Source organism: Pseudorca crassidens, chromosome 14, assembly GCF_039906515.1.
Source record: "Pseudorca crassidens isolate mPseCra1 chromosome 14, mPseCra1.hap1, whole genome shotgun sequence".
Taxonomy (NCBI): domain Eukaryota; kingdom Metazoa; phylum Chordata; class Mammalia; order Artiodactyla; family Delphinidae; genus Pseudorca; species Pseudorca crassidens.
Window position 1 is genome coordinate 58,053,654 of NC_090309.1, and position 20,325 is coordinate 58,073,978.

The 20,325-nt window shown below is 44.1% G+C and overlaps 1 protein-coding gene and 1 non-coding gene across 17 annotated transcripts in view; one reads left to right on the top strand and one right to left on the bottom strand.

The window, feature by feature from the left end:
- The first annotated feature begins 519 nt into the window (after positions 1 to 519).
- COX7A2L (cytochrome c oxidase subunit 7A2 like) overlaps positions 520 to 20,325 on the top strand; it is a 32,293-nt gene continuing 12,487 nt past the window's right edge. For 3 of the 16 annotated variants that reach the window (XM_067703141.1, XM_067703153.1, XM_067703155.1), the window contains exons 1-4: positions 520 to 680; positions 8,427 to 8,558; positions 10,000 to 17,962; positions 18,372 to 18,527. In XM_067703141.1, the coding sequence (XP_067559242.1) occupies positions 609 to 680; positions 8,427 to 8,558; positions 10,000 to 10,140 (345 nt within the window). In that variant the 5' untranslated portion in view covers positions 520 to 608 and the 3' untranslated portion in view covers positions 10,141 to 17,962; positions 18,372 to 18,527. Of the gene's footprint in view, positions 681 to 8,426; positions 8,559 to 9,999; positions 17,963 to 18,346; positions 18,535 to 20,325 lie in introns of those variants that run through there. The other 13 variants (XM_067703144.1, XM_067703152.1, XM_067703149.1 and 10 more) reach the window with 13 other exon arrangements.
- LOC137206255 (U6 spliceosomal RNA) lies at positions 5,065 to 5,171 on the bottom strand. Its single transcript, XR_010934571.1, has one exon. It is a non-coding gene; the product is annotated as a U6 spliceosomal RNA (small nuclear RNA).

A 20,325-nucleotide genomic window follows, 5' to 3' on the forward strand; every position in this document is an offset into this window, starting at 1 on the left:
CTCCTAGACTGCCAGAGAAGCCTGGCCGACAGATCCATACTCCTGAGCCCACTGAGCGAGAGTGGGACGCTTCACGAGGTGACCTAGGTTTGGGAGGAGTTAAGTTTGGGAAAGGGAGAGACGCCTTCAAGACAACTACCGGGTGGCTGCCCCACAGCACCGGCTCTCTGGGAGGGAAAGAGCGGCCTCACCCCGCCCAGCCCCTCCCCTCCCGTCCTAGGCCCCGCCCCGAGCCCGCCCCCTCAACCCCGACAAGTCCCTCAGCCTCCCGCATGATCGGCAGGGCGCTTGCGCAATTCTTAGGGCGTCTTGGTACTGCCCGAATCTAAACGTGACGGAAAGAGGCAGGCTCGTATTCCCCACACACCGCGCTACAGAGGCTTTCCGCGCTGCCCTAGAACTTGTTTTGCCTTTTTGGCCCTGAGAACCTGGCTTCTCGTTCCATTATGTGGCTTAAGAGGGCATGTTTTAAATTAGGCGATCCTCGGGCAGCCCGCCTTTTGGCGCAGGGTCCTTGGGCTGAGTCTTCGGCAGACACCCGGGAAAGCGGGGTCCTTCTCTGGGGCGGTCGCGCGGGCAGTGGCTCCCTGAAGTCGACACCGGGCAACATGTATTATAAGTTTAGTAGCTTCACGCAGAAACTGACGGGAGCGTGGGCTTCCGACGCTTATAACCCTCAGGTACGGGTAGCGCCGCGCCGGTTCGGACGGGAGAAGTGGCGGCCCGAGTCTGCGCCTGGCAGTTTCAGCGCCGGAGCCAGGCGAGGCTTCTGCCCGCGCTTCGGTTTAGTTGGTCCCTCACCTCTTGTCACGCACTTGCCGTGGCCATGGAGGCTCCTTAATTCTGTAGCTGCTCCCCGGCGAGGCTGGCCTGGTGTGGAAGTTGGGCCTGGCACTCAGCAGCGGTCAAGGTGACCCCCGAGGTCGTTGCTGGTGGCTCGTGAGGTCGGCGGGGCCCAGAATGTGACCCGACCGAGTCCGAAGTTTGGCCCTGTCCTTTTTTTTTTTTAAGGAAGTCCAGCTTTCATTCTCCTCAATGCCCCATTGTCATCCTCCTGCCTCAGCCCCAAAGACAGCCTCATCCAAGCACCAGATTTGGGAGCTGGGGTGATGGTACCAGCGGAAGCCATAGGGGCAGAAGAGGCTGTGTGATCAGAATTAGAAGACTTAAAGAGTTAATTCAAATGTTTGGGTGAGTCTTCGCAGTTAACGTGCAAAGAGCTGACATTTTTCCAGCTGTAAAATGGTTGATGGTTGCTCTTTAGTGGTCTGAAAAGTATTGCGACTTCACTCAGATTTTGCCAATGGGATTATCAGTCTCTAGCTTGTAGTGTAGAGATGAAAAACTTTAGAGTCCCAGACTCTTAATTTGGGCTCACATCCTGGTTTCGCTGCTTTAATTTTATGACCTTGATCAAGTTAATTCATTGTGAGCTCAGTTTCTTTTAGGGCAGCTGGAGTACAGATTAAAAGAGGTGTGTGTCATGTGACTAGCAATCGTTGGCAGGTGGCTATTACTGGATAAGTGGTAGCTATTCTCGAGAAGCTAAGTCTGAGATACCATCATTTTCATTCTCAATTCTCAGGGTAGGTAGGGAAGGGTTGATGAGATATGCAGTTGGAAAACTGGACTGGAACAATAAGGGCCCCAGGTGGGGTGTAAAGAATGCTCCATTGTTGTTACCTTTTCTTTCTTCTGTGAAACACCGTAACTTGCTCAAGGGGAAGGATGTTTAAGGATGATTTCAATGTAAGATTAGATGTGCTGTTAACTAGGATAGGGAGGGCAAGAAAAAGCACGTTTTTTGGGGGGTGTGGGGTTGGGGAGGAAGGGTCCAGGTTTATAAATATTGAGTTCGTGATGAGATGTCATGTCTGATTGCAGCTGGATTTATGAATAAGGAGTTTAATAGATCTAGGTGTCTTCAGCCCGTAGGTGGTAGTAGAAGCTGTGGTGGGGGAGATCATCCAGGGAGCAAGCACATGGGAAAGAAAGATGGAGTTACGATTAGATTACAGAAACAGGAAGGGAGAGTGGAGGAGGAAAATTTATCATAAGAACAATCCAGGATTAGAAGGGAAAGCAGCGTGGTGTCGTTGAAACCAAATTGATAGTGAGGTCTAAAGAAGGAATTGACAACAGTGACTTATCTTACAGATTATAAGAAATAGCTATTTCTATTATATTTGCTTCTATAAAGAAGCAGGTAGTCTTAAAACATAAAGGTGTGTGTTTTTCAGCACATTTTTGACAAACACACTGTGTAACCCACACCCTTATTAACATATACAATATTACATCACTCCTAGGAAGTTCCTTTTTACTATTGCCCTGTCAATCCATGTTCATCTTCCTATTCATATTTTTATCACTATAAATAGTTTTGCCTGTTTTTGAATTTTGTATAAATGGAACCACACAGTACTGTTTTGTATAAGCCTTCTATTTCTCAATATTTTTGAGGTTCATTCATGTTATGTTTATTAGTAGTTGGTTTCTTTTATTGCAGTATAGGATTTCACTGTATGAATATATCACAATTGATCTATTCCATTGGTGATTGTAGAATTTCTTTCAGTAGAGTTTTAGCATAATCTAGATTTTGTTATCTAGTAAGAAAAAGTGAAATTTTGAACTAAAACTGACACATCTTGAAATTAATTGGCACTTAGAGCAGATATTACCCCAAGATGCATTTGGTACAGAGAGGGATTAAAGATTTCTAGCTCCACTTGAATTGTGTTTCTCTTGAGAATTTGGACTTCTTAATTACTTAAGGATTTCTTAAGTTATGTTGAAAGAAGTGATATTATGTAGGCTTTATATGAATATTGTAGGCTTTATATGAATTGCAGATTTCAGAGTGATTGTGACAGGTATCCCCAAACCAAGGGTTCTGACTTTGGTAATCAGGAGTACTTCAATTTTTCCTTTCTTGGAAACTTTTAAAATGTTAGCATACTGTAAAATGTAGGTGTTTGTAACTTTCAGTATTATGTAAAGTGAATAATCTAACATGCATTGAGTAAACTTATGGAAAAGCTAGTTCTCTAACAATAGTACAGGTAGAGATTTATAAATCAATCTGATGGCAAGTAATTGTCGGGAGGGTATTTTCCAGTGGTTGAGTGAAGAACATTTTGCTTACCTTTCTGTGTCCTTTGTTAAAAATAAATTGAGGCCAATAAGCATATGAAAAGATGTTTGACATCATAAGTCATTAGGGTAATACTAATCAAAACCACAAGGAGATACCACTTCACACCTGCTAAAACAAAAAAGACAACAGGTGTTGGTGAGAATGTGGAGAAACTGGAACCGTACTACATTGTGGGGGGAATTTAAAATGGTACAGCCTCTTTGGAAAACAGTTTGGCATTTTGTAAAAAAGTGAAACATAATTTTACCGTATGATCCAGCAGTTCCTCTCCTAGTTAAGATGGCAGGATATTCTAGATTAAGAGAACTGCGAGAGTGGAGGAGGAGAGGGGGGCTGCAGGGGGAATCATTGAGTAGGTAAGTTTAGCTGTGGTGGATGGAGGTAGATCATGAAGGGCCTAGGATGGTAGGACTTAATTTTGTGACAAATGAATAAGAATTTACAAAGCAACTTGATGCTGAAAGTTGTGGTAGAGTCTTGTCCAGAGGTTGAAACAAGGGCATGGCCTCTTCCCTTTAGTTTCATGAAAGGTTTATGATGGAGGAGTACGTATCATAACCAGAGCTATGCTTTGAAAAGATAATCTGACTGGGAGAGACCAGTGCCGGGGGATGCCTGTTATACCCATAAAAGAGTTCAGGGTCTTCTCAGTAAGAATGGAGAAAGAGTCAGAGGCTGGAGATGAGTACTTAGCGCCCGGTGAAGGAGATTTTGGAAATGAGGAAGGAGGACTCCAAGATGACTGGGTAATGGGAGGATGGTGGTGTTTCCCCCAGAAACAGGGAGCTCCTGAGTAGGCTTGTGAGAAACTGGGTGAATTTTGGATTCACTGAGTGTGAAATGTCAGGGAAACATGGAGGTGGTGGTACCTAGCTGGCAATTGGAAATGAAAGGACTTGATCACTGCAGATTGAAACTTGTTTGTAGTCCTGAATCAGAATGAAAGAGCTCGTAAGTTTCTATCATTTAAAAATTAAAACATTTTTGGGATAATTCTCTTATTTCTCCACCCTTCTTCCTCCTCCTCCCCAAAGTTAAAAGGTAGAAGGAAAGGGGAAACTTTGGGCCAGTCAATTTTGAGGTGAAAAAAATCATGTTTACTTTTCTCTCTTAAAATTTGGAGCAGCTAAAGTAGACTAGGAAGAACTCAGCTACTAAACGTGGTAAAACAGTTGAATGGCTCTTAATCAGTTGTAGAGGTAGTGATTGTGTAAACAGCTAAGAGATTTGATACTCAGCGAAACCTGTGATTTCCACTTGGTCTACAGTCCACTTTTTTTTTTTTTTTTTTTTTTTTCGGTACGCGGTCCTCTCACTGTTCCGGCCTCTCCCGTTGCGGAGCACAGGCTCCAGACGCGCAGGGTCAGCGGCCACGGCTCACGGGCCCAGCCGCTCCGCGGCACGTGGGATCCTCCCGGACCAGGGCACGAAACCGTGTCCCCTGCATCGGCAGGCGGACTCTCAACCACTGCGCCACCAGGGAAGCCCCTGCTTTACTATTTTTTTAAACATCTTTACTGTAGTAAGTATAGTTGCTTTACAATGATGGGTTAGTTTCTGCTTTATAACAAAGTGAATCAGCTATATGTATACATATATCCCCATATCCCCTCCCTCTTGCGTCTCCCACCCTCCCTATTCCACCCCTCTAGGTGGTCACACAGCACTGAGCTGATCTCCCTGTGTGATGCAGCTGCTTCCCACTAGCTATCTGTTTTACATTTGGTAGTGTACATATATCAGTGCTACTCTCTTACTTCGTCCCAGCTTATCCTTCCCCCTCCCGGTGTCCTCAAGTCCATTCTCTGTGTCTGCATCTTTATTCCTGTCCTGCCCCTAGGTTCATCAGAACCATTTTTTTTTTTTTAGATTCCATATATATGTGTTAGCATGCGTAGTTGTTTAAAAATATGGAACGCTTCACGAATTTGTGTGTCATCCTTGCTCAGGGGCCATGCTAATCTTCTCTGTATCGTTCCAGTTTTAGTATATGTGCTGCCGAAGCGAGCACACTTAGGACATTTCTGAGCTTTGTTTTAATCATCTGTAACATGGGCTGGTAATAATTTATGGGGTTGATGTGAAGAGTAGATTTCGTTATGAAGATTGTTTAGGAACCTGAAAAAAAATGTTTATTATAAGTGAAAAAAGTAGAATGTGGGGTTTTGCACTGTGACTATAAAGATTAAAATATGCCTATGGGGCTTCCCTGGTGGTGCAGTGGTTGAGAGTCCACCTGCCGATGCAGGGGACGCCGGTTCGTGCCCCGGTCCGGGAAGATCCCACATGCCGCGGAGCGACTGGGTCCGTGAGCCATGGCCGCTGAGCCTGCGCGTCCGGAGCCTGTGCTCCGCAACGGGAGAGGCCACAACAGTGAGAGGCCTGCGTACCGCAAAAAAAAAAAAAAAAAAAAAAAAAATATATATATATGCCTATGAAAAGATTGGAGGAGAATATACAATTCATAATAACTGATGGGATAAGATAATGGGATTATAGGTAACTTTAAAATTTGATATTCTGAACTTTTACAGTATTATAAATGGAAATATGGAATTATTTTAAGCTGTTAAGATGGTTGATAACTCCTGTTTTGAGATGATCTTGTTCGAAAACTTTGCTATAGTTTTGAATCACTTAACAGGTAAACGAATACAAGGCAGCTAGGTATAATCCCATCTAAAAATGCTCTCACATTAGTCCTGTCAAAACATGAATTTAATTTCAAACCAGTTTTGGAGTTGCTTGGTAGGAAGGGTTTTAAAATTTTTGCATTCAAGGGAAAATGATCATAAGGAGAAAATACAGAGAGCTCACAGAATGATGAGGGAGTGTCTAAAATTCTCCAGTTTAAAGAGAGAACTTTCTTATAGCCTTGTTATCTCAGTAGTTGGAGCCCCGGTTCTGTCTCTGACTCCTAAGTCTGTTATATTCCAAATGTAGACTAACAGCTTACTAAGCAGACTTTCTCTTCAAATGGATTGTTGTTTTTGAGCAGTAGTTGACGAGAGGTAGCAGGGGCAGGTAGGTACTTAAATGCCAGGGTTCTGGACTTGAGAGAGGCTTGAGTTCCCACACTTGCCTCTTTTTGTTATGGAGTCTCAGGCAAGTCACCCTCTCTGATCCAGTTTTCTCCTCTGTAAAAAGGGAAAGGTAACATCTCCCTAGGATTGCTGTAATGATGCGTATGAAATGCTTAACATGATGCTGGGCACATAACAAGAGCTTGGTAGATATTAGCTGCTATTATTCCATAACACTGATATCCATAATGGCAGAGATTGAATGTGTCCTATATATTTTCAGTATAGAGTAATTACTCAGTAAAATATGTTGAATGAGTGAAAGAACAGAAAAAAAGGCCGTGATTCTTTCCCATTTATGGGACTGTGTTAGAAGAAATAGAAGCCAAAATTACTTCAATGCCTTTTTGTTGCTCTGTTGATCCCAGTGCCTGCCTGGTGGGAGTAACATTGAGGTTTTCAATATGTGATCTTTAGAATAGGTCTCTTGTCAATTATAGGTAAAGTTAGATTTTTTTGAAGAGATCAAGTACAATCTGACAACTCTTATTAATTTGAGCAAAGGATTTCCTTTTTCATCTGTAAAAATAGAAGAGGCTGAGCTTTGTTTGCTAACTTTAAGATTTTATTTTTCTGAGTTAGAATTTAATATAAAAGGATGGATTTTATTGATTTGTAACTCTGAGTTCCTTAGTGTGATCTGTAGGTTATTTTGGAGAATCATTTATCTATCTGCCACTGTAGGTTTACTCCATCAGATAGAAACCCAGAGTTCCCTTTAGGTTCTTTTTTTTTTTTTTTAAACAGCTTTGTTGAGATGTAATTCACATACCATACATTTACTCATTTAAAATATATGATTAAATGGTTTTTAGTGTATTCACAGACAATGTGCAACCATTACCATATTAATTTTAGAGCATTTTTATCACCTCAGAAAGAAAGCTGTACCTTTCAGCTATCACCTTCCTCTTCCTTAACACCCCCCGCCCCTCCTCCCCTGTCCCTTAGCAGCCACTAATTTACTTTCTGTCTCTGTAAATATCCCTATTCTGGACTTTCATATATTTGTGGTCTTTTGTGACTGACTGCTTCTACTCAGCGTACTGTTTTTTTTTTTTTTTTTTGTGGTGCGCGGGCCTCTCACTGTTGTGGCCTCTCCCGTTGCGGAGCACAGGCTCCGGACGCGCAGGCTTAGCGGCCATAGCTCACGGGCTCAGCAGCCATGGCTCACGGGCCCAGCCGCTCCGCGGCATGTGGGATCTTCCCAGACCGGGGCACAAACCCGTGTCCCCTGCATCGGCAGGCGGACTCTCAGCCACTGTGCCACCAGGGAAGCCCAGCGTACTGTTTTTAAGGTTTATCCATATTGTAGCATGTATCAGCACTTCATTTTTCTCCCCCCTTAGATTCTTTTTAAGACTGTGTGTTTGTCCTTCCTTTCTCTGTCACATGTGGCTGAGGCAGCTGCTGAGCCCCCGAATCTCATTCAGCTTATGTTTATTGAATGCCTGCTGTGTCCCAGACACTGCTTTAGGCACATGCTACTTCACGCAGTCCTTTCAGTGGTAGACACTCTGTGTATGTAGTACATGTGTATTGTCGTACACACGTCACAATGAGAACACTGAGTTTTCCTTTTTTATTTTTACAGTATATATTTTTTAACTTACAGATTTATTAATGCCAGAAAGTTCAGTTGCTCTGCTGTAATTGTTTTGTTTTGTTTTCTGGTCCTGAAAGACAGCTCTCTTCCCATTACAGGCTCTTCCAGATTGAGATATTTCTTTACTGTGTGTCTGGAAAGTTTCTGAAGTCCACTTTGAGATTCCATGTTGGTACACCTACTCACCCAGAGGAGAAAAGGGACAGCCAGGTTTCTTTTGAAATTTAACCCAAAGTTCATATAGATGATAAATGTTTTATTGGTTTGATGAGAAGATAGACACAGTGGGTTTATCTGGAAGCTTAGATTGGGCCTCTGTTGTGGTTTGCTTCTCCCCCGTCTGCCTCCCCCACCTTAACCAGCAAGAGAGTTCTTGACTGTGTTTGCTCTGGAAATGGGCGCTAGGGTGTTTTAGGGACTTTAAACCTAAATGCTTTGTAATGCAGAGTTGGGGACTTTCCTTCTCTCTTGTGTGGTGGAATCACTGACTCCACTCTTCTGGACAGCCTTCTCCTGGAAAGGCTTGTTCACATGCCCAGGCATACTTTCAACTTGACCTTTTCCTTTTTTCCTGCAGGGATTAAGGCCTGTGGTTTCCACAGAAGCACCGCCTATCATATTTGCCACACCAACTAAACTGAGTTCCAATTCTACTGCATATGATTATGCTGGGAAAAATAAAGTTCCAGAGCTGCAGAAGTTTTTCCAGGTGAGAGAAGACACTAGAACAGTGAAGGCTGTGAAGTAAATAGACCTAAAAAACCCTACAAAATGGAGTCTTAATCTAGTTTGCTACTCACTTCCCTGTTTTTTCTTAAATAGAAGTTTCTTGATTTTAGTTTAAGCCATAAACTGGTAGAACTTCATGTAGGTAGAAACTGATAAAAGAGGAGAGGGTGATTAATTTCCTCATCAGTATTTAAGGTTATGCAGATTTTTAAATTGCATATGTAGCTGTTGATCATCCATTGGATGGAGGAAGCAATAGCATATATATAATAATACTGTGAATAATCCAGTATATATTAGGCTTTGTGACACATGCAGTGACTTTTGGCAATAAGTTTTCTTCTAGTTGATTTTTGCTTGCTTGATATTAAAATTCACTGAACTGTTCCTAGAAGTGGGGGAGGCTCTCTTGGGTTTGCTGATTAGCAGAGAAGCTAGGATTGGACTTAAAAATATGATTAATGTTAATCTACCTACAGATAATTGAGAGGTCAGTGACTCAACTGTATCTCAGGTATCGTGGGAGTGGCAATAGCTGTTACTGCTGTTGCTGGAAGGTAGCTTCCCCCTCCTCAAAAATATGTCCAGATTTAGGACCACCTTGGGGACTTTTGATCAGTTTAATCTCTTTTTTTTTTTGCGGTACGCGGGCCTTTCACTGTTGTGGCCTCTCCTGTTGCGGAGCACAGGCTCAGCGGCCATGGCTCACGGGCCTAGCCGCTCCACAGCATGTGGGATCTTCCCGGACCGGGGCACGAACCCGTGTCCCCTGCATCGGCAGGCGGACTCTCAACCACTGTGCCACCAGGGAAGCCCAGTTTAATCTCTTTTAATCTGATAACTCAGACTTGAGTGGGCATTTGGGGTCTTGAGTTGCCGTGGGGAGGGATTTTGGAGACTGTGCAAAATAATGGATTAAACATTTTATGGAGTCTCATTATTAAATAGGGGTTTAGCAGCTTAATAGAAAGAAGGTAGTTGAGTACAAAATGGACATGAACCTGTTAACTGACCTGGTGTGCTTAGACTTAGTCCACTAATGATCAGAAGTCAGACTAAATGTAGAGCATTTCTTATGCCTACAGGTCTTTGATTAGCTGCTGATTACCTTTGCCTTTAAAAAAAATTCACCAGTGCTCCTTTTGTAATTAAGCAATATATGATAAATTCCTTAGAAATGTGGATTTGTTGCGCACATGTTCCTGAGGCTGCATTTTGGAGAATGACTTTGGACTTACAAACTTTAGCTACATTAGTAAGAAATACACCAGTGTTTCAGTTAGCATTCTAGTAGATTTGGGCTTTTTCCACTGCAGTGGGTTGATGGATTAGTTATAAAGTAGAGGCATTTGTTCTATATTAGCCTAAATTGTAGAATCTTTTTCTTATCAGCCATATCCTTGATAATTCTTTCTTTCAAGAAATCCGACGGTGTGCCCATCCACCTGAAACGAGGCTTGCCTGACCAAATGCTTTACCGGACAACCATGGCGCTGACTGTGGGAGGGACCATCTACTGCCTGATCGCCCTCTACATGGCATCACAGCCCAGAAACAAATGAGTTAGGCTGCAGAGGACTGGTTTGCTTTTTAGCATAAATCCTTTGAATTTTCATTTTTCATTATTTCTGTAAAAAAAATTTTTTTTTAACTTGAATGGCCTACTTAACATTCTTCAAGAAAAACAAATTAAGACAGTATTTTGGTTTGTTATGAAATGCACATGGCCTGGCAGAGCTCATTCGACAGTTAAAACTATTGTTTAAAGAAATGCTGCTGCTCTCTGCATTTGGGCTTCTGATTTCCCTGGAGGTTCTGAATGAAGGTTACACACAGTCTCATTATGGCAGTCTGTGCTGAGGTCCTTGGGGACTTTTGGTGGAGTTTTGAGCTTGGGATGGAGAAGCCTTTTTGGATTTGGATGTGACTGAGGAAGGAAAACAAGCTAAGGCCAGGCACATGAGATGAGAGATTTTGAGTTAGTAGTCACGTTGGGGATTTTTCCATCCTGCAGTAAAATGTTAATAGAGATTATTTGCAGTCTGCCTCTGTTCATTGGGCAGTTTGTTTCAAAGGGTTATTTGCGTCATCTCAGATCTTTAGTGAAATTTTATGTGTAATTGCTATGTATTTATTCCACCATGGGAACAGAGAACACCTGTTTAGTGTTGCACTTTAGACCAATGTCTGTTTTATTAATACAGCTGTGACACAAATTCTCCTTTACCTTTTAAAAATGTTATGGCTTTAAATTATGATTTATTTTAATTGTGGAATAAATACATGAATGAAAAAATCTCAAGTTTGAAGTCCTTTTAAATAAGCTTTCAAAATAATTTCAGAACGTACCAGAAGCATCTTAAACCCGAGTCTAATTTCTTTCTTTTTAATTAGACACTAGATAATCTTTACAAAACGGTTCCTCAAAGTCAAGTAATAGGAGGCGAATGGCATATTCGTGATTACCGTATGGTTCCTTATAAGAAACTGCCTTACCCCTTAGTGAAATGTGCGTGTAGCACACAGTTCATTTAGACAGTAATTTCCTGTGTTGTCACAATTGGTAGACTTCACATACCCTGTATTAATGCTGGAAAAAGGTGGAATTTTATTATATAAAGTGGTGGTCTGTATTTTGCCATAGCAAAGAACAGTAACCTCTTACTGAAGATAAAATACGGCGTGTGAAAAGTCAGTATCATTCTCACAGGCTAGGAAACCCTTATTTGTCTGTACAAGTCTAAACTTCCTTGGTATTTCCCCCAAGTTTTTATTTTGAGAAACTTCAGAATACAGAAAGATTGTAAGAATAGAACAATATATCCCTGTATGTTCTTCACTTAGATCACCAGTTATCAATATATTGTCCACTTTGCTTTTTCTTGCTCTCTCAAACACAGGCACACATAATATATGTACATAATACACACACACACATACATTTGGTTTTTGCTGAATCATTTAAGATTAAGCTATGGAATTGTAATTCAGCCATAAATACTTTAGCCAGTATCTCCTAAAAATAAGGTCGTTTAGTTATCATGTCCCTTTAGTCTCCTTTTATCAAGAAGAGTCCCCACTGTCCTCCATGATATTGACCTATTTGAAAAATTCAGGGTAGTGTTTTGTAGAACATCCTTCGATTTGGATTTGTCTTACTGTCTCATGATTGGATTCAGGTTGAGCAGTTTAGTCAGGAATTCTCTGTATGTGGTGTGGTGTTCTTATTGTATCAGGTGGCACTTGGTACCAGTTCGTCCCATTATTGGAGAGTTGAAGTTGGTTAACTTAATTAAGATGTTGTCTGCCTTGTAAAGATACCCTTTCCCCTTTGTAATTAATAAGTAGTCTGTAGGGTGATATTTGAGACTGGGAATATCATGTCCTCAGTGGTTTTGTACCCAGTGTTAGTGTTCCTTGGTGATTCCTGATGGAATCATTTATTACTAAGGTGGTTGTAAAAAAGTGATTTTCTAATTATTATTGTTGATGTATCTCAGTGAAGAGGAGTACTCCCGTTTTAAGAGGTTTTAGTGTAATTTTCTCATTCAGGGTAATAACCACCCATGCCATTGTTCATGCTGATTCTCAAATTTGGCCCAAATTTGGCTTCTGTGTCCCACTGACAGTCTTTGAGCAGTTTCTTACTTTCTGACACACAGAATGCTGTCCACGTTTACCTTGTATTTTCTCTACCCCAGTTTCTTCTGTTCACTTTCAGGTATGTTCTGTCATATATATAGATGCATTTTCCTTCTCTGTCTTTTATTTTTGCCTAACTGATACTGTACATTCCTACTACTCATAGTTTGGAGATTGTTCTCTATCTCATTTTTCTGCATTGTATTCCATTTTATGAATACCCCATAGTTTAACTAGTCTCCTTTTAAAAAATTTTTTTTTAATTAATTTATTTATTTATTTTAATTTTTGGCTGCGTTGGGTCTTCGTTGCTGTGCGCAGGCTTTCTCTAGTTGCGGCGAGCAAGGGCTACTCTTTGTTGTGGTACACCGGCTTCTCATTGCTGTGGCTTCTCTTGTTGTGGAGCATGGGCTCTAGGTGAGCGGGCTTCAGTGGTTGTGGCACGTGGGCTCAGTAGTTGTGGCTTGCGGGCTCTAGAGCGCAGGCTCAGTAGTTGTAGCCCACAGCCTTAGTTGCTCCACGGCATGTGGGATCTTCCCGGACCAGGGCTCGAACCCGTGCCCCCTGCATTGGCAGGCGGATTCTTAACCACTGCACCACCAGGGAAGCCCCTAACTAGTCTCCTTTTGATGGTTATTTAGTCTTAAATTTTTTGCTTTTACAAACACTGCCTTAAACGTATCTTCTTTACATGTCATTTTACATATTGCTGAATGTATTTGTAGAATAATTTCTAGAAGTGAGACCTTTTTTTTTTTTTGCGGTACACGGGCCTCTCACTGATGTGACCTCTCCCATCGTGGAGCACAGGCTCCGGACGCGCAGGCCCAGCGGCCATGGCTCACAGGCCCAGCCGCTCTGCGGCATGTGGGATCCTCCCGGGCCGGGGCACGAACCCGTGTCCCCTGCATTGGCAGGTGGACTCTCAGCCACTGCGCCACCAGGGAAGCCCTAGAAGTGAGGCTTTTAAGGCAGAGAGAATGTGTATCTCTAACTTTGATAGCTATTCCTCACTGTGAGAGATGGTGTGGATGTACAATCCTATTTAGCCATGATGAGGGTGCCTGTTCCTCCTCACCTTTGTCAGCCAAATGCATCGTCAAACTTTTTCATCTTTGCCAATCTGGTAATGATAAAATGTCTTTGGTTTAAATTGTCTTTCCACTGTAATTAGTGATGTTGAATATCTTTCTTTAATTTAAAATTTATATTTAAAAATTTAAAAATCTTTTTATTTTTAAAGGTAAAATATATTTCCTTTTTTGTGAACTATCTAATCATGTACTTGGCCTCCTTGTTTCCAGGTACTTTTTGATAATGCTGTAAATGTTATTGGTCCATCAGGCCGAATTCCTCAGAAGCACTCTACTGACTCGTCTGAGCCAAACGTCTTCTGATTGCAAGTCTCAGAAATTCATTAAAACCAGCCAATGCAGAAAGGGGGATTTTCTAGAATCTGAGTGGAGCTGGGCCACAAGGCCTACCTTTGGGACCAAGGTGGTTGTCCTTTCTGTTATTCTCTTGGCTGTGCAGCTGTTTAACTCTTGTTTCTGTGGACCAGCTTTATCTCTATTTCTTGTTGCACATGGTAGGAAATGGTTGTCTAGCTCCAAATTCCAGGAGAGAGAATATCATTGGCCCCTTGTGGGTCCGGTGTCTCCCACTGGGCCAGTCAACTGTTTGGTGCCAGCCTATGGGGAGATGCAGTGAAGGAGCTCAGGGTGTCCTCTTCTTGGGTCTTAACTGAAGGCTCCGAGCCTTTCACCGTGTTCTCAGTTAGGATTATTCCTTCTAAGCATGGTACTTTGAACCCTTGCCAGGTTGGATTGTTTACTTAGAGGGGGGCCATCCTCCTTGTCAGTGCTGTCTCGATGAGATGCTGTCAACAGAGGGACAGTTACTCTCTTCACCTCTTCCAGACCATGTGGTTAGTCTTCACAACAGTGGTCTGAACTCATGTAGCTCTGGGGGTAGGAAAACTCCATGGAGTACCCAGGCAAGGATAATTTTAAGGGAATCAATTTTTAGGTCCTCAACTTCTGTTATATTTCTAAAGTTGAGCTGTCTGAGAACACGCCTAGCATAAGGGGTCTCTTATCACCTTTTCCATTCTGCAAAAGGAAAGCAAACCCTCACCCATTCTAGTCAGGACCATAGTGTGTTGCCCTGCTCTCTGGGGTGCCATGGGGATAATTCTAAATATAAATGTTGAGAATATGAGTCTAAAGACTAGGGAATAATCCTTTTATAAGTTACAAGTTTTCTGAGTCTACTTTTAACAAAATTGGAGGAACCAATTGAGTTGTCAGTTGATCATTAAAAATAATTTTGATAACAGATCACTGCATGACTTTGGTGTATAACTCGGGAGTTCAAGGAATTCAGAGATGTTGCTATTACAGAACTTCCATTGCCATCTATTTATTTATGAGAACAAGGTGTCTCAGGGCTTAATATCTATAAAAATGAAAAACAGGAATGGAATTGGTGCTGAAACTGTCTTAACAGTAAGCAAGATTCATCCCTGGAAACATGAACCTTCTTACTCTATCAGGATGCATTTCTAGTGAAATTTTGCTCATTTAATAATGATCAGTATTTATATTCTGTTGTTTCAAAATATGTGCTAATAGCAGTCATAATCATGCAATCCAGAGTAAAATATTTTTGAACACTTAGAGCTTATGAGGTCACAGAATATTTGATATGTTACAGGGAATTATAAGTATGGTCAATAAGAGACTTTCAAGCCTAAAAATGTGTTACATTAGGGTAAAATGTGGGGGGTAAAATTCTAGATGGAGGAGAGTAATGGAGCTACCAGTTCAAGAAGAAATTTCTGACTTAAATAGACATTTGTATTTTTAACTAGATGAAGGTAGGTGTCTAATTGTGATGGTATTTACAGTCCACTGGATACATTTATAAGACTGACTTAATAGTTTACGCCATTATTTACAATACACCAGAAACTGTCTTTGCAACTATTTAAAATTATAATGAAAAACTTTAGATGTTAAGCTTACATAATACAAAGGGGAATACATAGATTTTCAAAATCCTTTTAGGGTAAACAAGAGCAAGAAAGGTTGAAATGGCAGCTTTATACTTTTCCTTTCAAAGAAGTGCCCGTTTACCCCTTCTCTGTTTTCTCTCTCAGCCAGAGTCCCTTTCTGGGTCCAACAAGCTTTCCCTCTCCTTCCTGGCCTCTCATATCCTGTGACTCCAGTGTGAAGCTGTCAGTGGCCTGGTGAGGGTGGGATTGACTGTTACAGCACTGGCTGGCTTTCTTTGGTTTATATACTTTTCCTCTCCGTTATGTGTGTGGCCCTGGGCTGGCTTCTCAGGCTTGTCTGACGTTGAGGTTCCTAATGCCCAAGTCTTCTATCGGGCTTTTCTTATGGCTGGAAGCTGTGCAAACCTTTCACTTTCTGGCCTGTTGATACTCAGTAGCTAGAGGTTATACCAGGGACAATAATGATTGACTGCTTAGAAATTCTGATACTGTCTGGTTCCAGTGATTTAATACATTTATTTGACATTTTGACTGCACGTATCCTGGATTGGAGCACTCTTTAATCTAGCACCAAACACTGCCCGCGTCGGGGTTGAGAAGTGGGACCCTGTCCTTAGTGCTCCTCTTGTCAGATTCAGTGGCTGTCAACCTTGGTCATCCAGGGCTGCCTCTGACCCACAGTCAGTCATTAAGGAGTTCCACTTATCTGCTTCTTCCAGATATTTAATTAGCGTGCCAAAGCCTGGGACCCCAAGATGAATCAGACACTTTGCCTTTGTAAGCAAACACTGTGATTATATTTAAGGAAACTGTTATAAAAATTATTTTTAGGTCCTTTTCAGGTTGTCTCTCAATCGCTTAGGGTTGGTAAACCACATGGTCAAGAAACTCTGTTATGAAGGAATTCTGTTATCCTTCACCTGTCCTGATTTGGGAGCTCCATAAGACTGGTGGGGTTTGGTTGCTTGAGGACAGGTTGCCCCCCTGGCTGGGTGCAGGTAGAGGAAGCCTGGCTGTGGCTTCTGTTCCGGGACCCATGTTGCACCTTGGCTTCGTGGGTCGGCCCCATAGTTGGGAGCATCAGCTGACCCTGGCTCTCATTACATGAACAGAGCAACTGGGGTGGCCCAGCCACCTCCTGGCGGAAGATTAGAGGGGATGGGTCATTTGCACTTGCATAAGCTCGAATCAAGAATCCTGACCTTTGTGTGGCGTGGGGGTGCTGTGCTGCTGCAGGATGGGTTGGGATGGCCAGATTGAGATGAGATGCTGTTTGCTTAGGGTCCAGAGTCTGTTAGAGCTCTTTTCTAAGGAAGCTGCTGCAAACTAATGGAAACAGGGCAAGCGGGGTGGCTGGAATATCATTCTTTAGATACTTCTTTTTTTTTCTTGAGTTCTGTCACAGCCCTCCTAGGACATCATGGCCGGACCTTGTCCATTGACACTGAGCTTTGTCATGGTCACATGGTTGTACCTCAGGGCCCAAGCATAGGTCTTTCAGACTGTCCAGCGTGTACTAGCCAGATTGGAATCCTTGCCTACTCCAAATAGCATTATGATGGGAGTCGGCTGAAGTGCCCTAGGCTGTAAGAAGTGGTGGGGTTGCCTCCCAGTTGGCAGGGAAAGTTTTAGAAAGAAGCAGAAGCAGCTCACTGCGAAAGGGCCTCGATATGGCTATAAACTGTAACTGACAAAATTAGGGACCTGGGTTTTCAAAGGCAGAAAAGGAGAGGCTGGTACTGGGGCCGGGTGGTGGTGGTGGGGGCGGTGGTGGGGAGGAGTGCTGTAAGGGAAGTCGTCTCGGAAATAAGGGTGTTTCCTGAGGGCACCTCGCCAGGCAGGAAGGCCACGCCCTGGCTTTTCACACGTTTGCGCACTCTGAGCCAGAGGGACAGACAGGCGGTGGGGGGCAGGTAGGCAAGGGTAGAGAGGAGGTGCCTGCACCGGGCCTGCTGGCCCCAGGGTCCGCTTCAGGCTGTGGCTGTACCGGGCTTATGCTGAAGGTGTTGAGAGATTAGAGCCTGAGCCCAGGACTTTGGGAGACGTCCAAGGAAGGAGGCAGCCTGGTTGCTCAGCTCAGCCTGGGCCCCTCCCCTCAGGGAAGTCCTAGCAGGAGTTACAGAAGTGCCTTGCCACTGGAGAGGGTGGGGGAAGAAGGCTGTAAGATGCTCTAGAATTGGTTAATACCTGTCAGGCTCCAAGCCCATCTTCCACTCCCCGACACCTCCCCTGCTTAGGCCACAAAACCTTGTGAGATAGCAGATTAATTTGAAAATTGAGCTGCAGCTGGATGAGTTGATGTCAACTTCAGAGTTCAGTTGTGTTTAATTAAAGCCATCCAGAGACTAAACCTGCTCCCAGGAAATTATTCTGACCGAATAATTAAAAGAGAATAAAGGTTAGATTTGTGTTTCTGGCTAAGTCTCTATTGCATTCGGCATCTACAAAACATGAATTCCATTAACCTTTTGTGAACCAACATTAAATTGCTTTCAGTTAGTTGTCATTCTAATTAAAGTAGAGTCACACAGAAGAGCCTTTGTTTATACTTGGTGTCTGTTCCCTTTTCTTCTCTGGAATTATGTCCTTGAAGAAACGGTCATTTGGAAAATCGGTTCATAACTTTATGTGTCTGCGCATCCCTCCCTTAGTCGGGGTCCTGTTCACTGAGCATCAGAAGGAATTGCACCAGGGGAAGTAGGCTGCAGCTGCAGAGGACGGCTGGGGTAAGTAATCACTGCGGGTGCTTGGACTGAGGTGTGTAATTTGCAAAAACATGTCCTGCGGCCACGGGAGATAAAATGAAGGACTAGTTAAGGTCGCCTGCCCAGTTCAGGCCAACTTGGGCAGGGGCAGGCCCCAGGGAAGGTCTTCCCAGGAGGGCCTTGTGGGTTGGGAGAGGGTGTCCTGCCATACTGTGACCTAACTCCCCCTGGGCCTCTGTGCTTTGGGTATGGGTGGCTTTGTTCCTGCTGAGTGATGGGTCAGTTCATCTGGGCCTGTCTGCAGCCTCAGTGTCCTGAAGGAGTCAGCACACTCGGGCTCTGGGCTCGTGACTGCAGCAGCGGGGAGGGAGACGGTGAGATAGAAGGTCTGTGTCTCTGCTCTAGGACTTACCTGTACCTTGTCATGCAGCATATTTTCCTGCATGATTGTGGATGTGAGGTGTTATGAACAAGAGTCTCTAAGCCAACCCAGGATTTCTCAAGATGGATCACTCACTCCAGGCCCCCAGAACTCAGGAGGCAGGGAGAGGAGATCTGCTTTCTTCAGCTTCAGGTCCGGACAGAGGTCAGAGGTGCTGACTGTACCCTTATTTGTGTGTCTTGGGAATGGGAATGTGCGGGGGTTGCTTGCCGGTCTTTGCTGAGCTTGTGCTGTGCTCTGGGCCTAGAAGAAGCTCATAGTGGTCTGGGATCTGGACCAGATGCTGCTAAAAACAGAAGGGGCAGCCTGACTCCACTTGGGAAGATGGTCATGCCTCAGGCTTCAGACCCAGGAGCGCCTCGGGTCTGCGGTTTCCTAGTGGTGCCAGGCGACCTGGCCATGTCTGAGCTGGGGCTTGAAGTCAAGTTGGCTCTTCTCTTTCCTGGTGCCCCAGCTCCCTGGGCTCTCTCTGACTCCTGATGAGTTTTCTGGCCTTCCCTCATGGGCCATCAGGTGCCCTGTTGTCTTTTCTCACAGGGCTTTTCTGTGAGCAGATCTGGGGTTACCTGAGGATTGGCACCCCATCTCCCTAGCAGACTGGGGACTTGCCCCGTCTTCACCGTCAGGAAGCTTTAACAGCATGTACCATTCATTCCGTAATTGCTGCGTGCCAGATTCTGTGTTGGGCAGTAGAGACCAGAGAGAGGTGATGCCGTCCTTGGTCCCCGAGGTCAGAGAATGATGGGCACAACCAAAGTGCAACAGAACTGTCCAGAGGCAGGGCCAGGGTCCAGGAAGGCCAAGGAGTGGCAGGGACACCCTCAGAGGGGACACTGTGGAAATTGCATAGTGATGCGTCAGGCGTTCCTTGCTAAATACAGTGGGGAAGGGCATTTGGCCTGAGGGAAAGGTACTTGCTGATGTGTGAGAGGAGGTGGGGGAGAGGCAGGCTCAGGCCAGGGGCCGGGCCAGAGCGGGCTTGGACTCTAGTCGGTAAACAAGAAGGGTATGTGTTGGGATGGCCACAGAATCCAGTGTTCTTTTGGTTCTTTTGAATCCATGGTGCCAATATGGAGGACAGATTGGAGGGGAAAAAGACTCGCAGCCTTGGGCTAGTTAAGAGTTATAACAGTTCATTTGAGAGATGATGAGAGCCTGGGGACCAGTGGCAGCGGGCATGGAGAGAGAGGCGTGAAGCCCAGGGATTTAAGAAGGCAGAGTGAACACAGCCTGACGCTTAGTTGGACATCGGAGGTCAGGGTGAGGCAGGCTTCTGGGTGCTCCCGGGATGACTCAGCCTGGCTCCTGGGTGAGTGGAGGTGCAGGACTGGGGGGGTCAACAGGGCAGGGCACGTATGGAAAACAGTGGATTGCCTGTGAGCCCTCTAGGCAAGGAATTCCAGTCAGCAGTTGTGTCTGGAGATAAGCCCAGGGGTCTGGACTGGAGGTAGGAACTTGAGAGGTGGCAGGACGCAGGGGCAGTGGAAGCCTGGGGTCTGCTACATTGTTAGGAAGTGTATGAATGTGAGGAAATAGAATGGGGGAAATACCAGTATTTCAGGAGCAGGTGGAGAGGACAAGAGCTTGTGATGGCTCCTAGGGTCTAAGAACATAAGGAACACAGACATCATGTTGAGTGAAAGAAGCTGGACACAAAAGAGAGCATACCCTGTGATTGCATTTAGATAGAAGTCAAAGCTGGGCAGAGCCAATCTATGGTGATAGAGGTCAGAACAGAGAGGGAGTACTGACAGGAGGGTATCACAGGGCAGGCTTCTGTGCGGGGAACGTGCCAGCTCTTCATCTGGGTGGGTGTGTACACGTGTAGGCAGATAGGCAGATACCCTGAGATGTCTGCACTTTACTGTAATTTATACCTAAAAAAAAAAAAAATCTTTAAAAGTTTAAGAAAGAAGGGAAGGAAGATGGAAGTGTAGGGGAG